General features: G+C 40.3%; 1 protein-coding gene across 1 annotated transcript in view; it reads left to right on the top strand.

Moving 5' to 3' along the window:
• Positions 1-14,439, top strand: part of CACNA2D3 (calcium channel, voltage-dependent, alpha 2/delta subunit 3) — a 1,138,585-nt gene extending 1,124,146 nt beyond the window's left edge. Inside the window, exons 36-38 of the mRNA XM_006892223.1 lie at positions 11,905-12,017; positions 12,204-12,286; positions 14,021-14,439. Coding sequence (XP_006892285.1) covers positions 11,905-12,017; positions 12,204-12,286; positions 14,021-14,113 — 289 coding nt within the window. The 3' untranslated portion in view covers positions 14,114-14,439. The remainder of the gene's footprint in view (positions 1-11,904; positions 12,018-12,203; positions 12,287-14,020) is intronic.
• The last annotated feature ends 1,350 nt before the right edge of the window (positions 14,440-15,789 follow it).

Genomic DNA, 15,789 nt, shown 5'->3' with positions numbered 1-15,789 from the left:
ATTGTGGCGTTGGCAAAGAACATCGAAGATGATGAAGAGAGTGTAGGGAAGACTGAGGTTCTGATCTGTTGTTCAGAGTCGAGTCACTGTGAGTTCTAGTCAACTTGATAGCACCTAACGCACCACCACCACCACCAAAAGCCCAACCAACCTAATCTGCAGAGCAGGATCAATGCCAAATTCGAGGTCTACTATCTATGGATAATCTTTCATTTTCTTTTGGTGTTTCAGTAAAATCTATAAAAGGAGAAAGATTCAAGGTTCAAATGTTTTACATGTCTATCCTGTGCCTTTTTTTTTTTTAATCACTCTGTGATGCCCATTGAGTTAAACAGCAGCAAAGAGTTCTCCGAATGAGAAACCCCAAGATCCCCTGGGAGTCTTATCCACGGCCGCTCCCATCCCGTGTGATTGTTCAGGGCCAGGCTTCCAGGGGAGGCAGTGTGAGCACATTCCTCATTTTGCTCAGCAAAGCCCCTGTCAGATGATAGCAGGCGGCCAACTTTAGGGGAGGCCTTCTTGAAATCCCATCATCACTTCCCCGCTCGTCCATCCTCAACCTGTGGTTAGTAGGAAGGGAGGACTGGGTTATTTCAGTCCAGGGATGCTCACAGCAGTTTTTCTTCCCACTTCCCGGATTCTCTTTCCCTGGAGAACCCAATTTGTTTCACACATCTTGACCTCTCTCTTCCTACAAATGACTGCCGGGATTCTCTGTGGAGGCGGTTCCCTCTGCGCCATGTTTGGCCCCCGGGCCAGCCCACCAGGCCATGGAGCCTCTGAGCTATGAGGTCAGCCTCGCTGCTGGGCCCAGCTGGCTGGAGGTGTGTTTTATGAAGTTCAACCCTGCACCCTGGGCCATAAATACACATTGTGCACATAAATGTACAGCTAACATTGCCCAGACCCCTCCGGAGAACCATGTTAATAAGCAGACAGTAAGTCTTTAAAATATGGAAAAGCAGTTAATCTTTCCGATGGCAAATCCTCTGTGGGGGGTTGTTTTCCTCCTGCATTTTAGCTGCACACAGGACTTTTCATCTTTTTGGGCTTTGGAAAGAAGGAGGGGAAGTTTGCTATAGGGATTTGTTGAGCGCTCTGGGGAAGCCTTCAAGCAGGAGGGTGAATGTGTTAAACAGCAGCGTCTTGTGTCTGCTGTCATTAAGCATCTTTATCAAGTGTTCATTCAAGGGATGCCTTCAAGGACCATGGGCACTAATACTTTCCGTACCAGACAGTACGATTCCAATCCCCATCAAGACGCGTCCTGATGCTGGTACAGAGCCACACGGAGCCTGGCCTCTGGAAGCTCATAGCGGTGGCTCTGACCCTCAATTCTGCCTTCTATTAGGAGCGCTGGCAGCACAGTGATTAATAGCTGTTGGTTGTTAACTCAAAGGTTGGCAGTTCAAATTTATCAGCTATTTCTGTGTAGAAAAATGAAACAGTCTGGCTTAGAAACCATATAGGCTAGTTCCACTCTACCCTATAGGGAGCTCTGATGGCCAAGTTCATAGAGAATTGGCCGCCTAAGTGACTGGGGCAATTGGGATGAGTGTGTCAGAGACAATGAGATTGGCACAGGACAGAGCAGAGTTTAGAGCTGTTGTACATAGGATCACTATGAGTCGCAAGCGACTTGATGGCACATAACAACAACAACAACAAACCCACAGGCAGTTTGAATCCACCAGTAGCTCTGAGGAAGAAAGCTGGGCAGTCTCCCGCATGGTTTAATGTCTGTGAACCCTCTGGCGGGTCAGTGATGGCTTTGTTCTGAGTCAATGGCAATGATTGTTGAGTGAACCCACTCTGTTCTAGAGAGTCACAGTCAGGAGCAACTCTTTAACAGTGGGTTTGGGTTCTTCACCCGGTTCTCTGCAAAGTTACCTCGTAACCTAGTGTTTCCTCATCTGGAAAGTAGCTGTAATTGTGTCGTCATATGGCTGCTGTAAGATTGACTTGACCTCCTGAGTCCCAACGTCCCCTTCTGTACAAAACAAACACAAACCCCAGCAGAATGCCTTACCCATAGCATTCGTAACACTGTTATTTAATAGTTACCATAAAAATACATGGGTGCATTCTCCTTATGAGGAAGTTCAGTGCTAAAGATAAAGTTCACATTCCCCTTGACCACTATTCCATCATAGTTCCTTCTCCAGAGGGAACCACTGTAAGTTTGGTGTGTATTCTCTAGATTTACTCTTATAGAAGAATAGATGTGCCTACTTTTAAATTCCAAGTACTTGCCAGGCTAGTTATTCTATAATCACAGAAAAGAAAGGCTTAGAGACCAAGTTTAGATGACCAGTCAGATGGTTTATTGAATTAACATAAAACATGCAGCAAGCACTAAGAGGGGAAAGGACACCCCCCCACCCCAATATATTGAAATCCACAACATCCATTTATCCTCTCCCCTCCCTGCTTGCTCTCACGCTGATTATGAGGCGTGGAAGGACCAGGCTTGAAGGTGGAGTACCCAGACCTCAACCACACTCGCTTGCAGAGCTACAAGGACAAATTTATAGCTGTGTTTACTGGCTGCGCAACCAGGTCCTTTGCATGCATGTGTCCCAGGCGGAGAATGAGCATGGTTTACAGACTGATTTAAGGATGACTTGGATAAAAGATAGCAATCTAGAGAGGACTTAATCTAGGTCTAACCTTCTTAGCCTGCCTTCTTATCTACAAAAGACACTTCATAAGTTTTTTTTTTTAATGTTGTATTTCACTTACATAGGCTCTGCTGTATTTACTCTTCCTATGTCTACCAAGTTCCTAATTTACTTGCTTTCTGTACTTAATCCATGTGGTAAGTTTTGTCCACCCTATTCAGTATTCAGTATGTTTTCATGTTCTAATAGTGTTGTTCTTTGATCTGGTACAAGTAGACCATCAATTGGAGACAGTTGTTTCATCACTCAGGTGGTTTCCATCCCTCACACCCACATCCAGTGTCAATGGGCAGTACTACCAAGAGCATCCTTTTATAGGATTTCTGAATACGAGTTTCCTTGGGGAGTCCACAAAAAATACTACTACTAAAATTTTAGGTTTTATTGACATGTTAATTCTTCTAACCCATAAACAAAGGTATCTTTTCATTTATTTAGGTCTTTTTAGTATTTTTTAGTATTTCTTCAGCAATACTATACTCTTTTCAGAATAATTTCTGCAAGTGTTATTTGAAACTTTTGCCTGCGTTTCAAAAAGTCACTGGATCAAGGGTCATTTTGAATGATTTACTTTTTTAAATCTATTACTTTTTATATTGGCAATTAGGCTTAATGTAGAGAAAGAAGTGGCCCTCATTTTCTGCTTCTTGTTAGTTTCTCTGTCAGATTACTTAATAGTGGCAGGTTTTTGAATCTCCATTCATGATCTCTGCCCCATGGTCTCCTGAGACCTGAATTCTGTTTAAGTGGAAATTCTTCACAGTCTTCACTTCTATCAGGATGAAGAGTGAAAGGGAAGTCATTAGCCCACCCTAAAATAACTAGATAACCTTTTGCAAGAAATAGCTAGTGTCTTCTAATATTCTTTTTAAAAAATCTGCCACTTTTCCATTTTAAAAATTATCTCTATATAGGAAGGAGGAGTGGCATCCACTTCCATAATAGCTTGCCCTATGAACCTGGAGAGAGGATGAAAGACACCCAAGCATTGAGGGCTCTCCTTCATAGGGTCGCCTGTGACTTAACAACAACAGTGTATAAAAACCCAACTGATTTTTTACCTTGCCATTGTATGCTACCTTTTGGGGGAATTAATTATGTCTACTTTTGTGGATTCCTTGATATTTTCTGTATAAAGCATCATGCCACCTTTCTCCCTTGGAGCATCTGGTGGCCTTGAACCATGTGCCTTCAGGATTGCACACAGCTTCTTGCCACTAGGATACTAGCTCTCCATTCAAAAACCATTATTTCCAGGCAGTTTCTCTTTACACTCTTCAGTAAGGTTTCTTTTCCATAAGGGGATGCCTTTATAAGATTTCTTCTTAAATTGTTGTTGGGTGCTACAGAGTTGACTACCACTTATAGGGACATTAAACAATAGATCAAAACAGGTTCTTATCACACACCATCCTAACATTCTCCATCATATTCGAGCCCACTGTTGTACAGACTATGTCAGTCTTGTTGAAGGTCTTCCTCTGACCAGCATAATGTCTTTTTCCAAGTAGATTCACCAGCTTTGCCTCTCAGGAGTACCCTGGGTATACTTCCTCCAAGACAGATTTTTCTTTTTCCTTGGTCTTCCTTATTTATTCTCCAACTTGCCTATGCATACAAAGCAATTGAAAAGATCATGGTTTGAGTCAAGTATACTGTAGTCTAGACATCCTTGTTCTTCTGCACTTATAAGATGGACTGCATTAGACAAATATGTTGTCAGGGACCTCTTTACCTTTCTTGATTGCTGCTTGCATACGTACTGATTGTGGGTCTAAGCAAAATTAGATAATGGACAGCTTTGATCTTTTCTCGAGTGACAAGGATTGATACTGTTCAATAATTTCTGTATTGGATCACTTTTTTTTTTTTTTGGTATGGGAGCAAATATGGATCTTTTCCAGCCAATTGGCCGGGTTGCTATCTTCTAAATTTCTTGAACTAGTGAGCACACCCTGGGCTGTATCTGTTTGTCAATACACCTCAACTGTCATTCCATCAATTCATGAAGCCTTATTTTTGCTAATGCCTTCAGTGCAGCTTGGACTTCTTCCTTCAGTACCATTGGTTTTTCATCATATGCAACTTCCTAAACAGCTCAATATTCTTGGTTTTGTACTTTGAAGTAATTCTTGTTTACTCTCTTCCAAAGTGGATGTCACTGATCATCTGATTTCTTGCCAATACAATAATTTCATTATTATGGGTATAGTGAATTATACAGAGACCTATTGCTATGTGTTTGCACAGGAGAAAGGGGAGCTGGAGTTAAGGCAGAGGTTTTTGAAAAAACTAGTTTAGTGAGGCAATTAGAATAGTACCTGGTTCAGAGTGGTCATAGTTACTAGGGACGACAGTTCTAATGATTCAGACATTGAGGAAACACCTGTTCTCCGCTTTGGATGAGAAAAATGAAGATAATTGTAGGATAGTAGATTAAAAGGCATTGGGTATTTGTAGAAAGAAAAATGAGAATTGTTTCCTATCTTCACAATTTTCCACAAACAAGATTTTCCTTGATTTTGGTAAACTCTAATGATATGACCGCAGGCCCATACTTCTGAGACAAGGTACCTGTTTTGATGGTGGGGGAGGCTGCGTCTCCCCAGCTCCCATCCCTCTTCCTTACTCCTCTGAACTCTCACGCAGCAGTCAGCCTCCTAGCCTTGCTCAAGGATTTTACAGAGTTGAACCAATCTGGTAACAGAAAGGTGAATGAAGGTAAAACAGAGAAACTGGCGATTTCATTTGCTACTATGTTCCTTCTGGTAAAAAAAAAATCGTGGTGGTGGTGGTTGTTATGTGCCGTCGAGTCACTTGCGACTCATAGCGACCCTATGTACAACAGCCCTAAACTCTGCTCTATCCTGTACCAATTGCACCGTCTCCAACACACCCACCCCAATCACTGAATCAATCCACCTCATAGGGGGCCTTCCCCGTCTGCACTCTCCCTCCACCCTACCAAGCATGATGTCCCTCTCCAAGGACCCGTCCCTCCTTGCAACATGTCCAAAGTATGTCAGACAGAGTCTCAGAATCCTTGGCTCCAAGGAGCAGCATGGTTTGACCCTTTCCAAGATGAATCTGTTTGTTTTCCTAGCAATCCATGGTATTCTCAATACTCTTCTCCAGCACCACAGCATCAATTCTCCTTCTATCTTCCATAGTCATTATCCAACTCTCTCATACATAACAAATGATAGCGAACACCATGACCTGTATCAGGCGCACCTTAGTCTCCACAGAGACACCATTGCTCTTCAGTACTTTGGAGAGGTCCCTAACAGCAGACTTTCCCATGGCAGTACGTCTTCTAATTTCCTGGCTGCTGGTGCCGAGAGTGTTGACTGTGGAGCCAATCGGTCCAGTGGTGAGAATCTTTGTCTTCTTGACATTGAGCCTCAATCCATATTGGAGGCTGCAGTCCTTGGCCCTCTGCAGCAAGCGCTTCAGGTCCTCTTCAGTTTCAGCAAGAAAGGTTGTGTCATCTGCATAACGCAGATTGTTGATAGATCTTCCACCAATCTTGACCCCACATTTCTCCTCATAGAGCCCAGCCAGGTTGAAAAGGTATGGAGATAGGACACGTCTCTGATGTACGCCCTTCCCAATTCTGAACCATGCAGTGTTTTCTTGCTCTGTTCTGACGACTGCCTCTTGGTCCAAGTACAGGTTTCTCATTAGCACAATCAAGTGTTCTGGGATTCCCATTCTTCTCAGAGTCAGCCACAGTTTGTTATGATCCACACAGTCAAACGCCTTTGCATAGTCAATGAAACACAGATATACATTCCTCTGGTATTCCCTGCTTTCAGCCAAGATCCATCTAACATCAGCTACAATATCCCTAGTACCACGACCCCTTCTAAACCCAGCCTGGACTTCTGCCAATTCTCTGCTGATATGTTGTTCCAGTTGTTTTTGGATAATCTTCAGTAGAATCTTGCTTGCATGTGAAATTAATGATATTGTTCTATAGTTTCCACACACTGTTGGGTCACCCTTCTTTGGGATGGGAACAAATATAGATCTCTTCCAGTCAGTTGGGCAGGTGGTTGTTCTCCAGATTTCTTGACACAACTTGGTGAGCACGTCCAGGGCAATATCTGTTAGCAAAAAATAAGGCCCCAGGAATAGATGGTATACCAATTGACATATTTCAGCTATTTTCTTCAAAGCAGCTTGAACAACTTCCTTCATCACCATAGGCTCTTACTCATACGTTATTTCATGAAATTCTTCTGGGTCTGTCAATTCTTTTCATCTTCTTTTAATACTTCCTGGATCATTTCATATGCTGCCTAAAGCATCCTTGATTATAGCAACTCGAGGTTTGAATTTGTTCTTCAGTTCCCTGAGCTTAAGAAATGATGAGCGAGTTTGGCCCTTTTGATTTTCTGACTCCAACTCATTGCACATTTCATTGTAATATTTAGGGATAACTTATTTCACTGCCTGAGTAATGTGAGACGGGAGGGGTCATCAAATTTATTTCAGTTGGACTAGATATATATGAATCCATAAATTTAATTTCTGTATAGCCTTAGAGTCTACAGAGCTTAGAATATAAGAAGATTTGAACCTTCTCAACTATTGTCAATGTCCTTCACGAATACTGTGCCTCTATTATAGCCATATCCTTTGTGTGTACAGGGCAGGGTACCTATCACAACAAGATGACATAGCTAAGTGTCATTAAAGTAAGAATTGAAGAAAACACCTACAAGGAAATCATATGAAAATTAGACACCGGAGACGCCAAAAAGCCTATCTACACAGCAATTCTACAGGATGCATCACCTTTGACCGAGAAATATTGCGACTAAACTTCAGAGACACTGATCCCAACATAAGGAACTACCATCGGCTGGTGAAAGGGAGATAGATGTGAAGGGAGGGGGTAGAAGTGGATGGATATCCTGTGGCATCTTGAAGCAGGAAATAAGTGCGTAAAGGTGCATGTGAGAAAGGCAGGGACAACACTGACACTAAATTTAACTCCGCAATAAGGGATATACCTTTAACTTGCTGGTCTGTCTGATACAGACTAGGAAGAAGGACTGGCCATCCACTTCTGAAATAGCAGGACTCTGAAAACCCTATGTACAACAGAACACATTTAGATAACAGAAATGGCAAAGGAGGTTGATTTTTCAAGTATGGAAATACAAAGGAAGAGGAACAGTTGTAAGCAGACACTGGTGATTGGGACATGGAATGTGAGAACCATGAATGTAGGAAAATTAGATATTGTTAAGGAAGAAATGGAACGCATAAATATTGACATACTAGGCATTGGTGAGATGAGATGGACTGGCATGGGGCATTTTGAGTCGGATGACCATATGATATATTACTCTGGAGATGGAAAAAGTGAGGAAAAATGGAGTTGCTTTCATAGTTAAAGTCATTGCTAGATCTGTCTTGAAGTACAATATTGTCAGTGACAGGATAATATCTATACGCATACAAGGAAGTCCAGTGAATACTACTATCATTCAAATATATGCACCAACAACCAGAGCCAAGGAAGAGATAGAAGATTTTTACCAACTTTTACAATCGGAGAGTGATCGAACATGCAACCAAGATGCATTGATAATAATGGGTGACTGGAATGCAAAAGTCGGGAACAAAGAGGAAGATTCAGTAGTTGGAAAACATGGACTCGGTGACAGAAATGGAGCGAGAATGATCGAATTTTGCACAATCAATGACTTATTCATAGCAAATACATTTTTTAAGAGGCATAAACGCAGGTTATATACCTGGATTTCACCCGATGGCATGCATAGGAATCAGATCCATTACATCTGTGGAAAGAACCGCTCGAGAAGCTCAATATCAGCTCTGAAAATTAGGCCAGGAGCTGATTGTGGAACAGACCACCAACTACTCATATGCAAATTCAAGCTAAAGCTGAGGAAAATTAAACCAAATCCAAGGCAACCAAAATATGACTTTGAGTCTATCCCACCTGAATTTCAGAACCATCTCAGGAACAGATTTGAGGCTTTGAACACTAATGAATGAAGGCCAGATGAGTTGTGGGAGGATATCAAGGGTATCATCCAGGAAGAGTGCAAACAATCATTGCAAAGACAGAAGAGGAAGAAAAGACCAAAATGGATGTCAGAAGAGACTCTGAAAATTGCACTGGAGCGCAGAGAAGCCAAAGCACAGGGAAGAATTCAAGATACTAAAGAGTTGAATAGAAGATTTCAAAAGGCAGCACGGGATGACAAAGCAAAATATTACAATGAAATGTGCAAGGAGTTGGAGTCAGAAAATCAAAAGGGCCGAACTCACTCAGCATATCTTCAGCTCAAGGATGCTTTAGGCAGAACGTTAAATGATCCCGGAAGTATTAAAAGAAGATGGAAGGAATATACTGAGTCACTGTATCGAAAAGAATTGGAAGACACAGAAGAATTTCATGAAACAACATATGAGCAAGAGCCTATGGTGATGAATGAAGAAGTTTAGGCTGCTTTGAAGGACATGGCAAAAAATAAGGCTCCAGGAATAGATGGTATACCAATTGACATATTTCAGTTAACAGATGCTGCCCTGGACGTGCTCACCAAGTTGTGCCAAGAAATCTGGAGAACGACCACTTGGCCAACTGACTGTTTCTAGTTTCACAAAATATTATAGTTACAGCCAAATTGTTGCTGGTTACTGTCAAGTATGACCCAAGAGTGGCCCTATGAACCACAGATCTTGACTTGTTTCTGGAGTCTATTGCTGTAGAGGATGAAGATGGCAGCTACTGTGTTCATCTCATTGAAGGGCTTCCTCTCTTTCCTTGAGGATCCTCCCTCCCTATGTGACCCAAACCTTTGTCATCCCTGTCTCTAAAACATATCTGTTTGTCCTTTTGGCAGTCCATGGAATATTTAGCACTTTCCTTCAATATCGCACCTCGAAGGCATCAGTAATTCTTCCAGCTGTCAAATGCAAAGCCAGTGATCAGGTACCAAGGGTATTGATTGTGGATTCAAGGAAGATGAAGACGATACACAGTTTTAAGCTTTTCTCCATCTTTCATGATGATACAATCGATAGTCTTTAATCTTTTGCAGGAGACTTTTCAAGTCCTCCTTACTTTAGGCAAGCAAGGTTTCCTCTGCATAAAGTAGCTTATTGATGAGTCTTCTTCATAGAGTATACAGTTTCTTGAATTATTTGCTTAGCATACAAATAAGACATGGAGAAAAGATAGAGCCCTCCCACACACCTTTCTTGATTTTAAACCATCCGTGTTCTCTTGCTTCATTGTCTAGGTTTCACATGAGCAGAATCAAGTGCTGTGGGATTTTATTTTCTTTTCCCAGCTGTAGCTGGTTGTGATCCATAGTCAGATGCCTTTGTAGTCCATAAAACACACATGCACATTCTTCTTGTATTCTTTGCTTTCAGTCCAGGTCCACCTGACATCACAAATTACTTTCCTGGTACCACAGACTCTTTCTTCTAGCCAGTTTTATGATCTTTAGTAATATTTTGTTTGCCTGTGATATTATTATAATTTTCACATTCCTTTGAATAGATAACTTTTCTTGGGAAACAGAATAAATATGGATCTATTCTAAATTTCCTCACATAGATTGGTGAGCATGCCCTGGGCTGCCTCTGTTAGTTGAAACGTTAATTAGTATCTCATTGATTCTGGGGACTTAGTTTTGCCAATGCCATCAGTGCCAACCATTGTTTTTGGTACAGTGATTCTGTGTATTCCTTTAATCGTTTTTTGTTTTTATGTTTCCTGGATCATCCAAGATTTTGCCCATAGCATCTCTCAGTATTACAACTTAAGGCTTATTTTTCCCTTTTTATTTTTCAGTTCCTTGCAGATTCCATTATACTTTTCACTTGATATTCTAGTGCAATTGTCAGAGACATACATTTTAGTCTTTTCTTTCTCTTCTGTCTTTGTAATGTCATTTCACATCATTATTGTCCCATGCTTCAAACCCATTTTTGAGATGATTTCAGGTAGGATAGATGGGAGGTCTATTTTGTTGGGTTTTAATACATTGTTTTTCACACTGGATCTTTCCCATTTCCTTCACCACCTCCAACCTTGAATCCTCATATTCATTCTACAATAATGGTTTTACACATTCTTTGTCCTTATGGGACTGAATTCACTCAGCATAATTAGTTCTCCAGTCCTGGAGGTCATATTTTGGTTCTTATAGATTTGTTTCAATTTGCACACGAGTATTCTATAATCTGTTCTGTAGTCAGCACATGGCCTGGTTTTAACTGCAGATGTTGACTTACTCCAAGGATTCTTTCCATGGATGTAGTAATTCTGATTCACATAAGGTCCATGTGTATAGTCAGTTTATTTCTTCAATAGTACTTGAGATGAATAAATCATTGTGTGTAAAATTCAATCATCTTCTCTCCAGCCTCAATCTGTCACCAACATGTGCATTCCATTTGCCAATTATTGATGCATTTTTATCAATTTCAGACTGTAAAAGCCAGAAGAATTCCTCATCTTTAGATAACACAGTAACCTATTACTTACAGCATTGGGCATCAGGATAGATCTTGAAATGGTCTGAGTACACCACCATTTTTTAATCCCCTACATAGTATTGTCTGATTCAAAGTACCCCAGACCAGTCCATCTCAGCTCACTAATGCCTACCGTGTTGATCCCTATGTGTTCCAATTATTCATGGATATTGACTGTTGTTTCTCCTCATCTTTTAATGACTTTAAGTCCAGGCTCTGTCTCTGCCACTGTAGGGACCCGTGTGTCTTAATCTGGGAGTTCTACTGAAATCTGTCAGCCACGGGTGATCTGCTGGCATTTGAAACACCAGTCGCATAGTTTCAGCATCACCAACTCACAAGTTGCCTTAGTACAACAACTTACAGATTCTGTACTAGTAAGAACAAACTATAATCAAGCAAGCACATCCAAATATACGTACCTATATCCATATACAGACACACACATCCCTAAGCTATAAGCACTAAGTCAAAACCAATTCATAACTGACCCTCCAGTGGGTTTTCTGAGGCAGTAAATCACATGGGAGGAAACTGTAGCTTTTTACCACTTGGTCATCAAAATAAAATAAGGCACATCCCTTCCCCAGGGCAATAAATTAATAGACAATCAGGCCTGAGAATCATGACACAGGCCAAAGGAGGACAGTAAATGATCACTCACCATCTCACTCTCTTGTCCCAACAGGTCCTTTGTCATCCAGCAGATCCCAAGCAGCAATCTCTTCATGGTGGTGGTAGACAGCAGCTGTCTCTGTGAGTCCGTGGCACCCATCACCATGGCACCCATTGAAATCAGGTATATCCTTTTCTGTGTGGGTCCTGACAGTATTTCTGGTGAGGAGGCCTGGGACAGAAATGATAGCGTGAGAGGTAATATATATCTTGCAATGTTGGAAAGAAGTTAAAATGTGCCTAGTTTGGACACTTCAAACCTAGAGTAAGGGAAAGGAACATAATTGGAAATATTCCTTAACTACGGTCAACATAATGAATCCCTTAAGTGTGAACGGTTAAAGGCCCAGAAGATCAGAAGGCGTCCGGAGTCTTGTCACGGCTTCCATCCTGAGGTAAGTGTTTACTCCTGAGAAAGCAATTACTTTCAGGCAAAACAAAGGAGACTGTACAGATTGATAACGGCTCCCTATTTTCTGAAGACCACTCGGCTTCTGATTTGGTCTAAAAGGTTTTCCCACCACACACACTGTATCACATGTATACAACCTTGGCCATAGTGATTTAGTTTTGCAACTCATAGAGAAGTGCAGTTTATAAAAATGAAATTATGAGTGTCTTAATCCCCTAGCCACACCAAAATCTCAAAGGTTTTGTGCTCCGCCTAGTGTAATAATCAGGAGAAAACCAGACTTTGTACCAAGAAAAGTGGCCTTAGATTTAAGTGTTAAGAGAATATCTACAATACTCTAGGCAAAAGATTTAAAATCTAATAAAAAATTAGAACTTACAGCATAACCCTACTATCCAAAATTGGTCTAGACAACCATTCCTAGAACAAAATTAGAATACTAACTGCTGCTTAAAATAGCACTAGAGTTAGCTGAATGCTAGTTCGCCTTTAAAGAAAAAATAACTTCCTTCTGATTCAAACTACCCAATAGAAAAGATGTTCAAGTGAGCATACTACCAATGAGAACTTGAAAAGTATTGATAAGAGTTGTTTTTTAGTCAAAGAATGGGGGTTCTGTAGCCTTTGATAAAAATAACATTATTCTGGATTAAAATATAAAATGTAAGTAGAAACAATAGCCCAAAATTACTTTAGTAAAATCTAGTATGCTATTTTCCGATTTTAACTAGAGTAAAAAACTACTGGAATTCAGTAGACCAGAATTTTATGCCCCAAAAAGATGCAAGTCAAAGGGGGAGACTAATGGTAAAACAAATCTCATATGATATCCTAAGGATCCGATGAGACATTCCTGTCCATGTGACTACGTTAAAAAAAAAAAAAATTTACTCTTCTCTGGAGAACCTAAACAAAAACAATTTCTAGAATTGGGGGTAAAAATAACCATATTCCAAGGATATGCAAGATAGAAGTTAGTGATTATCAGTTACCACAATAAAAAGCCCTGCTTGGCAGTCTCACTGCGTTCAACATAGTTTGTAGCAGTAAAAGAGATGAGTAATGAAGAATGACTAAAAAGACATTCAGAGTCTAGTCTTTGAAATAAGCAGTCCCTTTACACATACTTAAGATTCCTGGTGGTGTCATGGTTAATACTACCAGCTACTTCCAGTAAGCTTTATAGCTTTGGAAATCTACTTTGTATGTGGCTAGATAGATAGACGTGTGTATTTGGATATATATTTGTATATATACACAGAACTGACAACATTGCCCATCTTTCTCCCATAGAGCAGTGGATGGCTTTGAACTACCAGAGACAATCATGCTCTTTGAATTAGCAGTGCAATTCCTGAGAGACTAGAACACTATGGCTCTACCAGTAGCCATTTACCTTTTGAGTATGCATCAGCTGCTTTGCAAGAGAAAGGTGGGCAATCTCTTCCCATGCAATTTATTGCCTCTGAAAATTCAGCAGATTATTAGCTCCCACTTGATGGTACACATCATATTTCATGTACTGACAATAAAATCAAGCAGAGATTCTCACCCCTAACTTGAAGACATATAAACAAATCCATTTCTATCCATTATCTAGATTCCAAAGAGCGTAGTCATACCTGGGAGAGGTCTAGGGAATCACTTTGACTTGACGAGTGTGTGGGATTTTGGCATGCGTTTCTGCCCTGACTGCCCTCTCTGCCTTCTCCTGTAGGAGAACGCAAGGGAGTGTGGGGGTGCGTGCAGTCTCCAGGCCCGGCTGACCCACCTTCTGCTCCCTCTGCTTTTGATGCTGTACTCAAGGTGACACTGACGGAGATGTTCTCTTGGCATGCTAAATCATGGATAAACTGTGAACCAAAATATGGTGCGACTTAGGAGACATGAAATATAGTCCAACCATCAGCATCTCATGATTTTAAACTGTGCGTGATATAAACTCTTAAAGATATGTTGACAAAAAAAAAATTATGTTTTTACGTTGCCAGTCATACAAATGTGAGTTTGCCCACATGATAATCGTCCTTCATCAGAAACGGGACTGCAAGTGGTATGCAGTGTCCCTTCTGCTTGGAACCCATTGAAACCAATTTAAAACTGTGTACTTTTTAAATAAAGTATGTTAAAATCATAGCCTGTGTTTGAGTTTTGTTTTATTATCATTTTGTGCAAGCTGAAAAATGTGGACAGGGTGGAGGGGAGGCATCACCCATTCCAGAAACCAGTCAAGGATGGTTGTTGGCTGAACCTCGGTTCTAAATACTCCAGATAAATATTTAACTAGTGTTTAGATATTCCACTCTCAGTTATAAAAATATTTATGGAGACATATCAATCTACCCTGCACACGGGAAGAGTTTATTTCACAGAACCCTGAACTACATTTTAGTAGAAATCATAATGTGGATGAGAACACAAGCTCCCATAATATTCAAGTGCTGAACTATTTGGGACTAGAAATAAAGAAGTCATAAATCTCAGAAATTCATTCTGAGACGATATGATGAAGGAGGAAAAGAAGAATGATCAAGAAAATTTCTTAAGCTTATGGCTAGAGTAGTTGGCTGCTGACTTTATGCATAAACAAGAAAAGAAATTAAATCTCAAATATTACAAGATGTGAAACTACCCAGACCTGTAAACATTCCTAAAACACTGGATCCTGAACCAAAGAAAATAGATTTCAGTGGATCATAGTTAACAAATAAAGGAGAAGAATTTCCACGTCTAGGTAATGTCTTACGTCATAGCACAGATGATAAAAGTCACCTGGAGAATGCCACTTGAGCTTTTTTTTTTTTTAAAAAAAAAAAAAGCCCCATCATCCTGCTAATGTTTTGGAAACGCTAATGCAATTACTACTTTGTATAAAATGACTCTAGTATTTATAGAAATAATACTACTCCTTCTACGTTGTGGTATTTCTCTTTGTTACTATGGCTCCAATCCTAGTTATATACTATCAGTATAATGATGCTATGATGTTTTAAGTAGTCAAAACTTTAACCACCATGGGACTAGAGTTATTGTAACCCTTTTGATAGTGTTCACTTCTGGGAACTCAATGGGCTAAGTGAATGAATGTATATGTTCCTTATAAAAATATCAAAATGTAATATACTACACTAAACAATTATAGTTCTAAAGAACTAGTGACAATAGGTCAAGTATGCTGAGCTATAATGCTTGTAATTTAATGGTAATAATGCCAAATATAAGCAGTATAAATAGATAGCATTCAGTCTCTGTACAATTCTAAACAGTGGGTGGCATCATTTTTATCATATTGTTTGTGATACAAAGAAGAGTTGAGTCACATTGTGACTCTCAACATTGCCAAGCATCACAATCCTGTAAATGACCCACCCAACAGTCCAGATTGTGTTCCATCAATAGCCCTGACTGTTCCTTTTATGCATTTAGACACCACACAATTGTCTCTAATTTCATTTGTTCAAAGTGGAACTCCTGAATCCCTTCCAT

This window comes from Elephantulus edwardii, unplaced genomic scaffold (assembly GCF_000299155.1).
Source record: "Elephantulus edwardii isolate Elephantulus edwardi_28Jun2011 unplaced genomic scaffold, EleEdw1.0 scaffold00113, whole genome shotgun sequence".
NCBI lineage: Eukaryota > Metazoa > Chordata > Mammalia > Macroscelidea > Macroscelididae > Elephantulus > Elephantulus edwardii.
This window is presented reverse-complemented; position numbering and strand designations above follow the sequence as displayed.